Source organism: Centruroides vittatus, unplaced genomic scaffold (genome assembly GCF_030686945.1).
Source record: "Centruroides vittatus isolate TY-2023 unplaced genomic scaffold, ASM3068694v2 contig_926, whole genome shotgun sequence".
Taxonomy (NCBI): Eukaryota; Metazoa; Arthropoda; class Arachnida; order Scorpiones; family Buthidae; genus Centruroides; species Centruroides vittatus.
In genome coordinates, this window is record NW_027122612.1 from 305,699 (window position 1) to 324,395 (window position 18,697).

The window sequence follows — 18,697 nt, forward strand, 5'->3', positions numbered from 1 at the left end:
TTTTGAATGATTAGAAGAAATTTACACATAACAATTTTTCAATTTCGCAGAATGATCAGCACTCGTCTTTTCTATGGACAATCAAGAGAGAACCCCCCTCCTACTTTTTCGGGACCATTCATGTACCCTACACAAGAGTGTGGGATTACATTCCGGACAATGCCAAGCAAGCCTTCGAATCGTCAGACAATGTTTATTTCGAATTGGACTTGATGGATCCATACACAATTTCAGCATTGGCTAATTGCCAGATGTTGCCTCAGGGTAAGAATCTAGCAGACATTATACCAGATGACATTTACTGGAGGCTAAAGAGACATTTGGATTACATAAAGGGCAAGATGCCTTCTTGGATGAGTGCAGATCAAAGAGGTAGAGGACGTTATGGCGACTATTTGTTTAATGCCATAACTGGAAACTGGGAGCGAAAGAGGCCAGTTTGGGTAATGCTTATGGTTAACTCTTTGACAGAGAATGACGTCAAATCTAGGGGAATCCCTGTTTTAGACTTATACTTGGCTCAGCAAGCCGAAAGAATGAAGAAAAAGACGGGTGCAGTGGAGAAAGTAGAAGAACAGTGTATACCTCTAAATGGACTTAATATCTCTCAGGTATGCAGATGTCATCTTTATAAAATTTAATTTTAATTGTAAAATAAAATGTGAACCGTTTATAAAGAAAACGTTTGACGATTTCACAATAAATTAAATTATGACTGAAAATATTTTATCTAATAAATTTTATAGAGATATTGAATGCATGGACATGTCTACAGCGAAATCAGTTTAATTTATTCTATTAAATAAATTATTTTCTGATTAGTTCTCTTAATTAAAGAATTAACTGGATAGCATTATTACTAGTTTACAGATAATTAAGAGATAACGATAAACAAGGTTTAAATTTATCATTTCTCTCTATAAAAATTACTGTAGATAGTTTGGAAGGATTTCTCTTCATTTATATTAATTATGCATTTAAAGAAGAAATGTTATTTAATATTAAAAAGTGTATAGATACATCATAAAATATACAGAAATTAAGTTAGTCTGTCTCTACTTTAGATGCTTAAATTGGTTTCTCCATTTTTGAAATTGTTTCACTCTTTTTTTATCTTTTCCCCGAAGGATCAAAGTGGCAAAACCTTACTATAAAATAAATAAAATAATATTTATAGTATTAGATTATTTTTAAGTGTAAATAAAATGTTTATAAGTTCTTGTAGTGTTAAAGTTGAAATTAACATTTTGCTTTTATTCTTTCAATTTTTAATGCCCAGTTTAATTTCTTCTTCGATATTCTAAATAATTCAAAAATATTTTTAGAAGTTTTGTAAAGAGTTTAAACATTTTTTAAAAGCGTTTTTTGGGGTGAATTTTACAAAATGGAATAGATCCTTAGCCAAGAGAATACTGAAATGAATTATTACTTTAAAACATGATACATTATTCTATTGAAAACTGGGACAAGTTTCCTTTTTTATCAGATGAGTTTCTTTAAGCATTTCGAAAAAAAGTTATTTTTTATATTAATTTATAAAAAATTACTTGATAAATACAACACCTAATCAATTATAACATATAAATATCTCTTAAACACATTAAGAGAATTAACGATCGATTAATCGATTCAATTTCACGTCACGTTTTATCAGAAGATTACAGATCCTGCTGATATTATCTTAATAATCAACATAATCAACAATATTTTGTTTCGGATCGACGCATAATAAAATCGGATGAATAATATTGCAAAGATAAACTTTGCCGAAAGTAATTTAACAAATCTCTAGTTTTATGGGAAATTCGTGAAACACTAGATACGAGAAAAAATAAACAGATACCACATTCCATTGCAATAAACGTTGACGAGGGAATTCAGGAAAGTTTTTTTCTTTACCAGAAGCACCAAAATGACTCTCTGCATCACTTCTAGAAAATATTTCTCTCTCAAGATTGAAAAAAAGAAAATAGACTTGTTTAGTATTCAGTTTCGGATCTCGCTCCTTTCCCTTGACGTAAAGTATTGAGTAAAAGTTCTTTTTCTTACAAATAAAATCGAGTAAATAATGTAAAGGTAAACTTTAGGTGAAAGTTACTCACTACAGTATTAAGCAAGAAATTTAAGACTATATTTTATAAGAACAAATTGTATTTATGCAAGGTCGTGCACAATGGGGTTTGGGAATTTAACTACATATCTGGAAATAATTAAAAAAATTAACAAAACAATATAATATATATAACATATTTATACCCGTTCAGTTTCTCTTTAGTTTACTATAGTATATATATATATATATATATATATATATATATATATATATATATACGAATATTGTAAAAATTAATAAATTAAGTTACGAAAATATGTGTTTTTAAATACTACCCTTTAAAATTCTAGCTCAAAGGATAATTTCTGAATCTAATTTGAAAAACTCATAAGAACTAATTACTAATTTCTAACAAAAGAAGACAGAAAACAAAATAAATAAAAATTAGTAATATATTTAAAATTATTAATTTATTTAAAAATAATAAGAAGTTATTAAACTTACTGATATATACTAGTTTTTCTAATGTTAAGTAATCTTAGAGTTTTACAAAAGAAAAAAAAAAAAAATACTTTTCAGAAGTAGTTTCATCATTATTGATCGCATGTTGATTCAACTTTCCTACGAGATTTTAATGGATTTATTTATTATTACTTCATAATAGAATATTATAAAAAGTAAATGGAAAGTTTTGAAATATATTCAACGCATTTTGATTTTCTTGAAGAAAATTTCAGTTTCGAAACTGAAGATTTGAATCTTTAGAAATTTCCTTTCGGAAAAGTCCCCAGATGAGTCAATTTCTTATTTCAACTGAAGCTTATCCTTGATATGGAATTGTAAAATTTTTGTTTTCTTATAAACTAAAGTTCAATCTTCTTCTTTAAGCGAAAGCTACGACTGGAATATCAGAATTTCAATAACTTTTTTCGTCACGCATTTTCTGACTTTACCGAAAATATATTTTTTAAAAAACAATTCATAACCTCTCTAAATAGATCTACATTTATGACAGTACTCAATATTTAAGTAATTTACTTCATTAAATTGTTTGTGTAAGTTATATTTATCTCAATTAAAAAAAAACAAAAAAATGGAAATTTTCAATGGTAAAAAGTTAATTTTTTTATAAAGTTGTTATGACTATGACGTATTTGCCTGATGATAATTTATTTAAAACATGGTGAAATGAATAATTGAGATCGACATTATTTTACCGTGCAATAAATCTACGAGAGAAATTGCATCATCCTCTTCTCTTATTTGCTATTTAAATTAATTTAAACCCTGAATTATTTTATGTTACGCACATAGATTTTTGCTTACTTTTTCTACATTATCAATTTTTTATTACACCAAAAAATAAAAGTATTTTCTATAACCACGCAATGTTATTTGGCTCGCACTATAGTTGAAAGTTCATTTTTCATCCCATTTTTTTCTCCTTATTATTTTTAGTTTTTCAATTTTCGAAAGATGGATTTTCTCCATCACCCAATTCTTGTCTGTACGATCTCTAAAAAAAACTGGAATTAATGTAATATACATTCGTCAATTTTTTGAGATCCAATTTCAGAATTTCTCCTCCCTCCATCACTCGATGAATTTTAATAATTTTACAATGTTATAAATATTAAAATAATTCCTCTTCTAGTTCTAAACCAATGAGTTATTAAGAAGTTTAATATTTAGAGAATGACACACTCGAAAATAATTGTGGTAAATTATAGCTTTTACTATCTTAAGAGACAAAATGGTGGAAAGATGTTGATTGATGTGCTAACTCATTTCAATGATAGGTTTTCTTTTTAGTATGATGCTTATAGTTATACAGATAAGAACTATTCACTCTAAAATCATTAAAAATAAGGCTGATCATTTTCTTTTTTTTACTTATCACTGACCTCGGTAAGATGTTTTTGGTAAAAATGAAAATAAATAAATAAAAAAGAAATTCCAGCGGCATCATCTATCCAAGCTGCATATATGAATATAAAATGTGGAGATGTATTTAAAAAAATTACTAACAGTTCAAGGCGTGTGTCCTGAATGAGAAAATGTGGATAAATTTTATCTTTTTACAACAATCAAATGCAAATTGTTCTCCTGTTAAGAGTGTACTTATGTTAAAGTGAAACATTTATCCCAGTTTTGTTTTAAATATGATCAGAAATTCTTGGCCGCTTCGTTAAATAGGATTTAAAGAAGGAGATATAAATAAGAGAAAATTGTGTTGAGAGGAAGTGAAAGCTTGAATAAAACTTTATTCGTTTGGTTTTATATATATTTAATACCATAATTATTCGTCATTATTCGTCAACGTTGTATACATATACATATACAGTACATATACAACGTTGGTGAATAATTACGGAATTTTTATTTATTATTTACTAAAAGTGGGAAGTAGTAATAATATAAATAAAATATTTTATTTATCAGGATATAAAACTTAGTGTTTCGAGTGAATAATATTTTGAAATTAGGTTAATAGAATAAAATTCTTTATTAGTAATAAATATGAAAAAATAGGTGAATAAATATTAATTAATTATCTTGCTAAATGTATTTACAAAATATTTCAACTTATAAATTTAAAAATTTTTAAGTAACAAGGTTTTAATTCATTTAAAAATTAATATAATAACTGATTTATTTTAAGAACTTAAAGATAAGACATGTTCTTAAAGGGAGGAAGTTTTATTTCGTTATTTAATCAATATATTTTATTTATATACTAGTTTAAAATTCTAAATTCAGAGAAGCAGAGTTCAATCTTAAATATTTCCCATAAATGAACCAGTCACTTGTTTTATTTCAGAGAGAATTAAAAAAAGGGGGGGAATACAGAACACATAGAAAGTTCACATTTTATATTCTTAATATTTCAAAAAGATGTATATGACGGGCAATCTATAGTAAAGATTATTTTAACCATAAAAAAGATCCGAAAAGAATGTAAAAATTCAAGTTATTAAACTTTCAAAAGAAAGGTTTCTATCGATTAAAACCGGGCATATTTTCATAACTGGTGAAGTATCTGCATAGCTGCTGTTCTTTGTATATGTTTGTGACTGCCTATGGAGAATAGGATATGTTTGGAAAGTTTCCAGAATGCGTCTGACATACTGACTGTCACATATATCAAATACTGAAAACATTCCCATTCTTGTCCTTTCACCATTGTGCTCTATCGACTCGGCTTGTTCTTTAAATAACCAAATGTTGCGTTAACATTGACCTCTTTATTTTCATTTATATTCCATCTTCGACTGTACTTAAGGGAAATTACATTATTTTTAAGATTGTGATTTTTCTCCAAATTTCTTTAAAGAATAAATATTTACAATCAGATGATAAAGTTTATGGTTATAATATTTAACAATCTAGAACACGTATTCAACAAAGCTTTAGAAATATGTATATATATATATATAGATTTTTCTATACAAGCATCATAGTTTTATTATCTTTTCTAAGTTAAAAATGATAAGTAGAAGCAAAGAGAAAGTTATGATCGATTAGTTTTATACTCGGTTGGTATCTGCAAAACCAAAATTGATCCATTGAATATTAAATATATCACTTCAGACATTCGAGAGAATTTGGATATTCGATTGAAGCAGTTTTGAGTAGAGGAATATTGATTATATATTAAAATCGATAATTAATTTATTTGAAAAAAGTAAAATTGTTTAAAAGTTAAGGGAGAAAAGCCTTAGATAATTTTATAAAATCTATATTTAAAAAAACAAAAGAAAATAAATTTATGGTTTTTGACATTTTGAATGACAAAAAGAAAAAAAAACAACCGAAAATTAGAAAGATTGAAAGTGTCTTCAATCAAACTGATGTGTTGAAATTATTTTCAAAATCGCTTGAAAATTTTGCCTAGTGAAATCAGATTAAATTTTTGAAAAGAAGATGGAGTTGATGATTTTTGATAAATGAAACCTCAGCAAAATTTGAAACTACTCCAATCCGAAAATCATTACTAAACATAAAAATTTGACTCAAATAAAATCTCAGCGAAATTTGAATCAAATGCTGTAATTTGTTTTTATAAAAATTCTCAATGAGATCATTTTCAAGTTATTTTCGGTATTAAATTCGAATTGATAAAAAAAGTAATATAATAATTTCAATTTTAATAAATTCTCTTAAGGAATTTTTTAAACAATTAAATCTTATCTCATTAAATTTCAAATTTGCTTATTAAGAGCTAGAATGAATTTCATTTCCTTTAACGGGTATTTTTTCTTTTATCCTAAGAGAAATAAAAAAAAAACAGGAAATTTTCTCCTAGAAAGTAAACACTACGTGATAAAAATACCATAATACCCGAATTTTTGTATAAATCTTTTTATTTTGTTTATAAAAAAAAATAAATAGAATTAAAAGGAAATCGACAAAATTCGGTTTAACTAATCTTATATATAGTTCCAAACTATTTTCTAAACACAGAAAATTGTTTTTTGTATATAAAATATCGATTTAAAAATAGTCTTTTAAAACATTAGATAATCTTGGCCTTAAATATATATATATATATATATGTGTGTATATATAGTCCCTTAGGTGGGATTGTATAGAGTGAAGCAATTTTCTTGGAAAAATCTCTCTTGATTAGGATACCTTCTCTGGATAATTCTGAGTATCATTTATCAATCCTGTTTCCGAATGTCTACTAAAGTGATCAAAGAAGGTTTTTTGCTTCTGTCTTTTTACAAATGATTCTTATTTTTAGTGTTGCTGCGACTTTCACGTCGTCTTTCATTTCAAGTGTGGATTTTATAGAGTAAGATGAATGTTTGAGATATTGCAAGATGGATTTTTGCCTGTTTTGTAGTAATTTTTTATATACATTTCTCTATTATTTCTTGACTTTTTGATGATTTTTTTAAAGATTTATGGAATTTGTATTTTAAAAAATTTCGCATATTTATTTTTTGTAGTAATATATCGAAATTTTCAATAGATTTCGATATATTCAAAAAGCAGAAACATCAGCACGGTAACATATTTAAATATGAGGAGTGTTGTATCTATTTATAATGTGTATTGTAAATAGAAGGAAATATTTTTCCCATAAAAGAATAACCTGTATTTGAATAAATTTAACGTGTGAATATACTGTATACGCTTTCGAATATTGATTATTTAATGGATGCTTTAAAATATTTTTAGCACTTCGATAAAATTCGAATTTTTAAAAATAAATTTTATTTAGAATAAAATTAATAAGAAGAATTTTTTTTTAAATGAGAAAGGAAAAGGAAAAAAAGTAAATAAATTATTAAATAAATTACATTACTATTAAAGTAATGTAAATTCTATATAACGCAGACTTTCTAAATTATTATAAAATCAATTTTTTAAAGATTTTTAAATATTTTTGTCTGAATTTTTTGACGATTTTAACAGAAATTATCGAGAATTTAACTTAAATTTTCCATTATTTTACAAATTAAATGTTTTAAAAATGGGAAAATTCGAGTTAAAATGTTACAAATGAAGAGTTGTAACGTTATTTAACGTAAAAAAAATCAAAATTTTAAAACAAAAACGTAAAAATTAACATTAGAGATCAAAATAGGAACAACTACTTGAATTCAATTTTCAAACTTTAATGAATAAGAAAAAGAGTTTCTCAAAAAAGAAATTATTCGAACAACAAAAATAAATATAATAAAGAAAGAATTTAATCTAAAACTTATTGTTAAGGTATATTTAATTAATAAAATACTGATTCACTTAATTAATTCTACAAGTTATTAACGACTTTTCATAATATGCAAATACCCGCATTTATGTAAGAAGGAAAAAAGGAAAAAACTTCAAAAGAAGGAAGAAAAAAACTATAACAGAAAGTCACTGAAGATTTCTCTTGTAAATAAATCTATTGAAGTCTTAATTTAAGAGAAGTATATCTTTTGTCATTTTTTCCAACTAAAAGATAATTAATTTCATCTGATGTATACTTAATGAACCCCCTTTTTTATACAAATAATTCAAAAAATATATAAAGAATTGTTTTACTAATTAAAGAAATTGTTTACTTTTTATCTATATTTATTAACAAATTATTTTTAAATCTCATGGTTCGTATTAACTCTACATATATATTCTTTTATAAATAAATTAATTTATTCTTTTATTCGAATAAAGTAAAGTAAAGTTAGGGTATACTTTAACATTAACTTTTATTTTCTCAATTAATTGTTAGATAGCATTTATCTTTTCGAGTGAAGACAGATAAGAGTAAAAGAAGTAGAAAATGATACATCAGGAAGATAAATTGAGTAACTGATGTTTTAAACCAAATTGTTCGCTATCTAAAACACGCAAACTATTCTTTAAACAATAAATGGTTGTTAGATAAAGTGTAAAAATAAAATTTATATTTAAATTCTTATGATATAAACAATTTAAATAGATATGTTAATGACATTTCCATTTTACTTTTATAAGTTTTCATTATAGAAATTGATAAGTATAACCATTATCTGAAGAAAGTAGTAAAATTTTTATTTTATTTTCTTCTCTCTAGCAGTATAAAACTCTCTCTTCTCATTAGAATTTTTTTTTTGTATATATATTTTAAAGAAAGAGCTTATATTTTATCTGTTTTAAAATAAATTTATATTTTAAAAACTTTTACAATAAACCGAACAACTTAATTACTTTCCTCAATGGCTTCTCATGGTTTACGAACGTGTTCAATTTTATTATTCCCCTTCCTTTTTTTTTTTTTATTTGAAAACTGTCCTCAAGACTTTTCTTGCTGATCTACACTTTAAAGTGAGCATTCAGCAATATTTTATACAAATGAAAAGAAATTTGGGAGTAGATTTTATACTAAAACTAATTTCTTTTACATTTTTTAACTGAAAAATGTGAATTTATTACTATTATTTTCAAAATTTCTCTGTCAGAGAAACAGATTTCACTAGATTTTTTTAAATATTTTATCTGCAGGTTTCTTTCGCGATATTTAAAAATAACTTTTTGTTCTATTATACATTTTTTGAAACCCGTGTATTAAATATATCCTAGATTAATTTTAAAAGAATTTCTTAAAATACGAGTAAGAATTTTTGTTTTCAGTTTCCAACTATTTATGAGTTGGATTCTGAAGATGAATGAGAATATGATCCTTGAAAGAGCCAATGTTTTTCTTTAGAGATGGATACCACTAAAGGAAACATTGATCTTCAAGGTATCACACTTCAGGGAGATTTCCCGAACTGGGCAAGATCCTTTAATCCTCAAAGCGAGGTTTTTAAGGTTAAACCTTTTTTTGGAAGAAGTAGAACCTTCAGGTATTAGCATTGGAGACTTTATATATTTTCACAGCCAATGATTTTATTTAGAGAATAACAAATTGAAGTTCCTCAGCGGTAAGATTCGAATATATATATATATATATATATAAAGGGTATCCAGATACTATTTTTAAAATCAATTTTAAAATATTAAATCGTAAAAAACGGACATAAAATCATATAAAGCGATTTGGTGATTGTCTTAGTTTTAGCAGGAAGAAAAAAAGAAGCAAATATATAATGCTGAATAATTCAACAAAAGTTATAAATTTCGTAATTCCATTCAAGAAAAGATCATAAAAGTTTCGAATAACAGTAAATTTATAAGAAAATTATTGCAAATATTTGGTTAAATATACAGATGATTCCCTATTCGACCTTCTTGATGTCTCTTATTTCGTTTTTTAATATTATTTCTGTCCATTTTCCTAAGAAATTTTTCTTTATATTGTATATAAATTTATAGGAATAGTCTCAAAATAATCTATAGTTTATTTTCAATAATGTAATTGTAATATATTTTAAAAGAAATTTAAAAAAAAAATAAAATAAAACAAACTTTTCTCTATTCGAAATTAAAATATTCCGAAGCGTAAAAAAACCTTCGTCAAATTTAAGTTATTTTTGATGTTAAATTAATAATTTTAAAGTATAATAATTTTTTCTTCCTTTTGGAAATTAATTATTTTTTTGTTATAAAAATACAGATAATTAAAAAATATTTTAAGAAATTTTTGAAAATTTTTAAATAGGAAAAAGAAAATTTGTTTTTCTTAAATGAATTTTTAAAATTTCTCAGTTCTAAATTCTTCTTTTTATAATATTTAAAACTTGTGATTCTTCTCTAAAAACAAAAGAAATGAAAATGTTCTAAACTTCTCTTTTTTAAAACAGATTCTTTCTATCATTCAGAAGCTGTAGAAGCATCTTCAAAGCTGTCTTTAATTTTTATAAATTGTTTTACTTTTAGACGAACATCAAACTTTAAAAAAAAAGAAATTAATCTGAAAACGATTCTACTTTTCTAGACATAGGCTATACATTTTTTATTCGGTTTAAATGAAAGAAATAGGTTATAATTTCGAAGTTAAAAGTTTTAATCTTTATAAAAATATTAAGAATACTTTGAAAATTGTTAAAGTAATATTATCTAGAATAAAAATTACTGTATTTATAAATTGATTTACAATCCAAGTTTTAATTAAATATTAATTTTTGTACATAATTACAAGTTTGCTTTGTAATATATAAATTTATAAGGCCCTTCTATAATAAAGCCACTGTCAGACTTCTTTATCACGTAGAATAGTTTGGCCTGGGTTTCATATTACGGGGCCTCAAAAACATTACATTCGTTATAAAATATGAATGTTGTTGCACTTCTTGCGTACCTGGTCGTCTAGAGACGGGGGCAAACGGGCCACTTACCCCTCTCGGAATCGAGTAAAAAACTTTACAAATTATAATCGTAAAAGTGATTGAGATATGAAACGTATTTAACCTTACTCCCTCGACTATGGGACACACTGTCTATCTTTTTGTATTGATGGAATACTATGTTCTACAATCTACTTTTGAAAAAACCCAAAATTCACGCTTTGCCCTGGAAAATTTTCTGCGGATGTCCGTGCCTGTGTACATTCTTGTGTTTTTTTTTTGTCAAATTTTGTTATATTTTTAAAGCTTATTTAAGCATCCATTTATGCAGATTCTTCATATAAGATACCACAGAGGGTGTTTTTAATATACAATAATACTAAGGATAGTATTGGGCCCTCAAAAAAGTTAAGTGATCAGGGCCTCAAGCAATCTCTGAGAGGCTCCGACCATATTTTATTTTACAAATTAGGCTAAGTTAGAAGTTTATTCTGTTTAAATATATATATATATATATATGTACGTAAAAGTTAATAAAATTCGCCAATTTAATTGTATTAAAATCGATGTATTCGAATAAAAGCGAAAGTTTAAAGTGAATTTTAAAAAATTTATAAAAAAGTCATTAATAAAAATTCGATTTGTAGATTATGAGCTAATATTAATATCTGTGCATATTTAGCAAGTTTTTGGAATTTAATTACTTCAATAATGGCTTCCTTTTCTTCTTTAACCTTTTGCGTTTTTGAGGTTGGCTTTTCTTTTAATAGTTGCTAATTTGTGGCAGCTGCAGTTGAATGAAGATCATTATCAACATCAGAGATTTTTGCAGATGCTCATCTGGACTTAAAAATCAAATCTTCGGCTTTATTTATATCATCGTTTATATCATATTCTGTATTAATATCAAAGTTAATTGATTTATATAAGAGTTTTAAGTAAAATGATGCTTAAGATTTCATTTTATTACCATTTTTTTTTAATTGCTTGATATTAATTTATATAAATGAAGATGCCATTCTTTAAGCAGTTACAATTTGTCTGATTATTATCAAGGGCTAATTCTGATAATTCTTTTCTTTTATGATAATGTTAATCACAAGAATTTAATTAAAAAAAATTTTTTAAATATTTGATTAAAGTGTAAAGAGTGATTTGCTCTGCCACAAGAGGCAGAGAATTTATAAACATGTGATAGAAAATCAATAAATAAAAGCATTCAGTCAAGTATAAAAATAATTGTACATTTTATACAATTGCTTTTTAATCATATTAACTGAATAATTTCTATAATTATCTGTCGAAAATCTGTGTACTATCTCTCTTTACCCGTATGCCTCAACCATGTATCCAGAATAATAATAGGTTGAAAAGTCAGAATTCATGCATCAATATGTTTAAGAAATTAATACAGATATTTTTTTATAATTAGATTGTAGATAAATATTCGCTTTAAGGGTATTTTTATGCTGTTTTTATATAAGATACCACGGGAAGAATTTTTAATATCTAATAATACCAAGAATGAAAAACAGAATTAACCAACGCTTCTTTGATCTTTTAAGCATTGAATAAGAAAAAATACAAGTACTCATTAATATTGTGTAACCACGTATCAAATTTTGCGCAGAATTATCAAATAAAATACTCGAAACCAAAACCTACGTTCGGAAATTAATTTTAGAAAATATTAACACGACGTTTTATTGATAATTAATAGACAAACGAAGGTCCATTTTATCAATTTCTATTTCTTAAAATAATCATTGTTAAGAAATTTAAATTATCATTTAATTTAAAATCTTTAAAGCCGGATATCTAACATAACAAATGACACATTTTCTGCTTATTTCTTCGTCTGTAATTTCTTCCAAAGAATTTAATAAATTACACACACACACACACACACACACATATATATATATATATATATATATTAATTTGCCTTTATATAATTTTCTTGAGAAATATAACACATTTATCTACAAATTTACATTGGTCTTTTTTAAAAAATGAAATAAATACTCGTATAACTCTTGCATCATGAAACTTAGATAATGGTAAAGTGCGTGGAGCCTATTTATTAATTTATTCGTAATTTTCATAAAAGGAACATTTGTTAATTTTTCTTTTAAAAAAAAGGTAATTTATCTAACAATTTCCATTTAAATAGCGGATGATATATTTCACGAAATTTTGTTTTTTTTTATTATTAAGTAAACTTATAAAGATAAAATATTTCCTCATTTATAATTTTAACCGTAAAGATAAGCTGCAGTGAAAATTTAATTGATTTCTTCGAATAAAAAATAAAAGATATTCATTAACGTTTATGCGTAATTTTCTAGATTTATTTTTATTTACACAAAAACAAAAAAAGAAAAAAAAAATTCATTTAATTATTTAAGCGATTTTTTATGTTGATTAGTTTCTTAAAGAACATTATTATTATTATTATTATTATTATTTTTATTTCTTTAATAAATTTTAAGTTGTAACTGCGATTCTTAATTACGGAAATTGCTCGTTATGATATATACATATTTTTTTTATTAACAATTATTTGACTTTAAAGAAAATTATTTAATTGCCATTTTGACATTTATAAACGTACGAAATGAAAGTTTAATTAGGTGTTGTTTGTTTTTTTACAGGAATAATTTCAGAAAATGCACATCTAAAATGAGAAATTTAACATTATATAAGTCATAACTTAGATTCTTTTTTTTGTAGTAGCTTAATTAAGACGGAACGTTTTTGGATTGAAGAAGACACAACGTATAAATCTACGAGTAAATTTGGCATCGGTGCTGTATTTAATGTTTAACTATAATAATTTGTAACGATAATCTACTTTCTCAACTTGTCATATTTGTGATGAGGGAGAGTGTAGTGGGTTACGTTTCTCTTCGATCGCGTGGCTATAATCCACACCAAGTTGTCAAGCATAGCATGAATTATAGCCACGAAAATCGAAAAAAATTCTAATAGCAAAACCTAAACGAAATTTTCCTGAATGCTTGAACTAATAAAATATTATGGCCTCTAAATACCGATTGGGTTTAAAAATTCCTTCCATTGATATAATACTTTTCGATAAACGAAGTTTCGTTTTAATGGTATATAATTAAAATTAATTGAAAAGTTTATTTTAATATCCATTTCAAACTTCATCATACGTATCTATTGTAATAAATGTAAATCAATATAAATAGAAAACTTTCATTTCCAGAATAAATAGAAAATGTATTGAATGAACTTGATGAACTTTGAATATTTTTTCGAAATCTAGAAATTTGAAAATGTCATAGAATTACTTTGAAAAGGAAATACTTTTACTAAAATCGCCATTCAAATACGGAAATCAAAACTAAGCTTTGCTTTCTTAATGACTTTTTCCTTTGTAACAGTACACCAGGGAACCATTTTCTACTTCCTTCTTTTCACAATTTCCTTTAGACTACATTACCTAATGAAACTTATAGTATCTGTCACTGAGACGTTCATTCCGGATATCTCTTCCTTATTTTTTTTTCTCCTCCATTCCGTCTTCTGTTGAGACAACATTCCATTTTCTACACCAAATGCTATTAACTTGCGAATATATCTGATTAAGTATAAGTGCAGGAAGTGTTAATTTTCTTTCCGTGGGGATTTTAGTTTCTTTTTTTTTATTTCTTGGTTAATGGTGAGAAAACATTCAAACTTCCTTTACTTTTATTAGCACTTCGTTTTAATGACCGATTTCACTTGTACATTTTAATGTTTAGGATTGTTACAATCTTCATTACGGTTTCTAAATCTATTGTAATGTTTCTTTCACTCTGGTAACATTTATAGATTTTTCCACACGAAAATCTTTATCACATTCATCTAAATATGCAATTCTCTTTTAGTTATATTAAGCTGATGATACTCTTATATTTATTTATTAAATCTTATCTTGAAATTTGCTAGAATGTAAGAAGAAAATATGAATTTTAATATATAAAAATGTACTGTACTTTTATACTTATAGTTTAAACCTTATTTTTATATTTAAAAAAAACTTATTTAAATATAACATGAACTTTGATCTACTGTATATATAGATTTATATAAATACATAAATATATAGTGAATACATGAAAAATATAATTTGCTCAACAAACAAAATGTCTTCACATATAATGGCTCTTTACTCAAAAAAATGTTGAAACTAAATCGTTCAGTATAAAATTTTATAGTGCTATCTGACGAGATGCAAATTTTTAAGATATAAAAGTAGATTTTTTTTTTTTACGTAGGATTTCCAAATTCATAAAACTTCTATTTGACTTTAAATATTGGCTTCTCTTGCTTGAGATATTAAAATATTCTTGAAAAATTTTGTAAGATGTCTACTTCGGATCTCGAGAAGAATCTAATGATATACATTTTATCTGATATTTTAATCAGAGGCATTCAAAATATTCGTTGGTTCAATATCTTATCATTATTTTTCAAATTCAAGTAGAGTTTTTTTTTCCTTTTTAATAACAAACATTTCAATGTAAAGCATAAGCTATTTTGTCACAATTGGACGATGAAAAATATAAAAAGGAAAGAAAATTACAAAAATTAGCTTTAAAAATCTTATATTTTCCACTTAAAAATGGTTTTTAGCTTATTTTATCTCTTCAAATTATTAATATTTTTATTGTTACACTAGACAGTTAATGTATTAAAACAGTTTTAAATGTTAAAATTTGAAATTTAATTTATTCCATTCTAAAATTATCATCATTATTGCCACTAAGATGATTTCTGATCTGCACTGAAGAATAATTTATTAGTTATTTTGTTAGCAACACTGCTTCTGCCACTTTTGCACTCTTACCCAATGATTTACGTGGCCCTATTGACTGAAAAAAGTTATTTATGCTTAAGCCTGTCCTACTTTACTGACTCTTAGCCGTTTGCTTTTATCCGGATGGCATAAAATATTAAAGAAAATAACTTTATTCTATTCCTTTTCTTCGTCTAGTCTTGTTTTGCATTATTACAATAGTGAATATGAAATGACTCAGTTGAGACAATAGTAAACAATAAATTATGAACTAGAGATATTTTAAAAATTAAATTTTTCATTGTTTTATAACAATGAAAATTTAATTTTTAATATAGTAAAAATTTCATAAAGAGAGTTGATTCATTGTTAGCCATGTAAAATTTTGGAAGTTATCCAATCATTAGATTTTGGCAACGGTTCAGTAATCATTAAATAGTTTATAATTTGTCTAATAATCGCGATTTTGATAGGTGATCGACTTATTTATTTATTTTTTTTTTAAAGGAGGGAAAAAATCCCTCGTGTACAAGAAGAAATTCCTACTCATTGGGGTATAAGTTCGGATGTACAATTTATGTTAAAGAGACTATCGAGAACATCTGCGCCATCGAATCGAACTCGTAAATTAAAGACTAGATGTGAAAAGTAAAAGAAAAAGAAACTAGAAATGCGGAATTGCAAATATTAAAGCAGATAGATCATTGAATAAATTTATGTTGAAAATTTGTAAGCAAAATTTGATGTAATATATTTGCATTTTTTAACTTGCCAACTATATTTTCCACCCCCCTCTTTATTATTAATTTTATTTTTCAAACAATTCTACTTTCTTTTGTTGCCATTTGGAATTTTTGATTAGACAATATGTAAGTCATTTATGATAAAATTCAATTTGCAATAATAGCCCATAAGGTATTGAGTTGTTTGTAAAATTAAATTAAATATGTAACCATAAAATATTTCGGAATATCTTTTGAGTAAATATATATATATTTTCTCAAATTATGAATTTAATTTTCGGAAATCTAATTAAATAATTATATTAAAAAATAATTAAAGAGACAGTGAATTTTTTATATTTAATTTTTAATTACTCGTAGTATTGTAAGAGATGATAAATTAAGAGAATTTAAACTAATATATAAAAAATTAATGAAATATTTTATTTAATTAACATAGAATTTTTATACTAATTAAAGTAAATACTGTTTAATAAATTAATCTTATTAAATTATCGAATTATTTAAACTTTTTTTTTTAATGATAAACTTTATAAAATTTCAGGTGAACTTTTAAAGAAATTTAATATTTATATGTTAAATAAATCATATTTTATGATATTTTTTTAATAAAGAAAGAAATATATTTTTAAATTTGGATTTATTAATCTTCAATTCTTCACCTCTTTCATATATTACAGTTTATTTTATATTTATTCATTCATATTCAATTATTTCTGTATTTAATTTAACACAGTAGTAACGCTGGTTCTACAATTTTAGATTAAAAAATAAATAAATCAATTAATTTTTACTAAATTTTTCATTTAAAAAGTATATATATTTTATAAAAATAAACCTATAAAAGACATATTTTTAATTAGAAAAAAAATAATTTAAAATATTTCTGTAACATCATATGATACACGTGTATCATATTACACTTCCTGTACCATAAAGTTACAAGTACTGTATTTAAATGAGATAAACTTTATCGTGATTAATTTTATTTTTATGTATGAATAATATTATTAAAAGTCTAAAATTTCATTACATATAATAGAATTTTTTTAATTTTGTAAACATAATTTAAGCAAATTCCTTGAATATATTTACTTGAATTCACTTGAGTTGTCTTAGTTTTTGTAATATTACTTATAAAAATATATTACAAAATACATTTATAAATATATTTAGTAGTATATTTTGCGATAAATATTGCAAAATATTAAAAAAAAGTGATAATTTATTTAAAAATTTATTAATATTTGTGACTTAATAAATAGGTAAAGTAATTATTGAATATTCAGAATTTATGTGAATAATTTTAATTTATTTCTAATAATATTTATTTGTTTATTGAATTTTCAATGTAAGACGAAATTGGCATTCAATATAATCTTTTATTAAATAGATATGTTTTTGTAAATGGTGAAGGATCCTTGTTTATGTGTTTTGATCTGTTCTTACATTAAATATAATAAATATTAAAGTCAATGTAAGCAGGGACAAAAATATAAAACAAAATTGGGGTCAAGTAGGAGATGAAATAACTTTACAAAAAAATCAATAGGAGAAAAGGGAAAAAATACCCATATGACAGATATGGAGAATATGAAATAAATAAATAAATAAATAAAATAAAACAGGACACGACATGATAGCTTTATAAATTTTTATAAAACACTTAAATTTTAAATATTTTTAAATCAAACTTTATATTTAAGAAAATTGATTAAATTAAAGGAAAAGTTTGGAAAGTTTTGCTAAAATTTAATTACATTTTTGTTTTCCAACAGGTGCTATTTGCTCTTAATCAGACGTTACAGAGACACGAAAATGGAAGAATGAGTGACGTCAACATTTCTCAAACAACAGATGATCTGATCCTGCACTACAATTGTGGAGACTTAAATTCGGTAATTTTCAGTCAAGACACGACGCAGTTGCCCAAACTGACCAACAGCTCCATGAAATCCGAGGATAAGGATGTTGCACGTGACATCGACCATTATTTCCGGGAGGAGCTCATCTTCAAGCGAAACAAGAGGATAGGCGATCGGGTCATTCAACTTCTTTTGGCTCATCCCAACGAAACCTTTTTCTTCGCATTTGGTGCAGGTAACTATTTACTGTTATATATATATATATAAAACAGTAATTTATTATGGCTTAGTGTCGAACATGTATTATTTTCTATAAAAAAAAAGTACTTTTAACCTTTCTTACGAAGGTAAAATTGTAAAATCTAATATTATACGACTCAAAATTTAGTTTAAAATGAATATAATATTATTTAAACTGTTTAATTTTTTATTGTATTGCTTTAAAATTCATTTATATTGCTTTTTAGTTTTTTAAAAAGAAATACAATTTTATGAGGATATAAAGTTATAAAAATGGTATATATTAT

At 24.7% G+C, this 18,697-nt stretch overlaps 1 protein-coding gene across 1 annotated transcript in view; it reads left to right on the top strand.

The window, feature by feature from the left end:
• LOC136984636 (metalloprotease TIKI1-like) overlaps window positions 1-18,697 on the top strand; it is a 52,778-nt gene that overhangs the window by 21,503 nt on the left and 12,578 nt on the right. Inside the window, exons 3-4 of the mRNA XM_067281703.1 lie at window positions 51-611; window positions 18,084-18,405. Coding sequence (XP_067137804.1) covers window positions 51-611; window positions 18,084-18,405 — 883 coding nt within the window. The remainder of the gene's footprint in view (window positions 1-50; window positions 612-18,083; window positions 18,406-18,697) is intronic.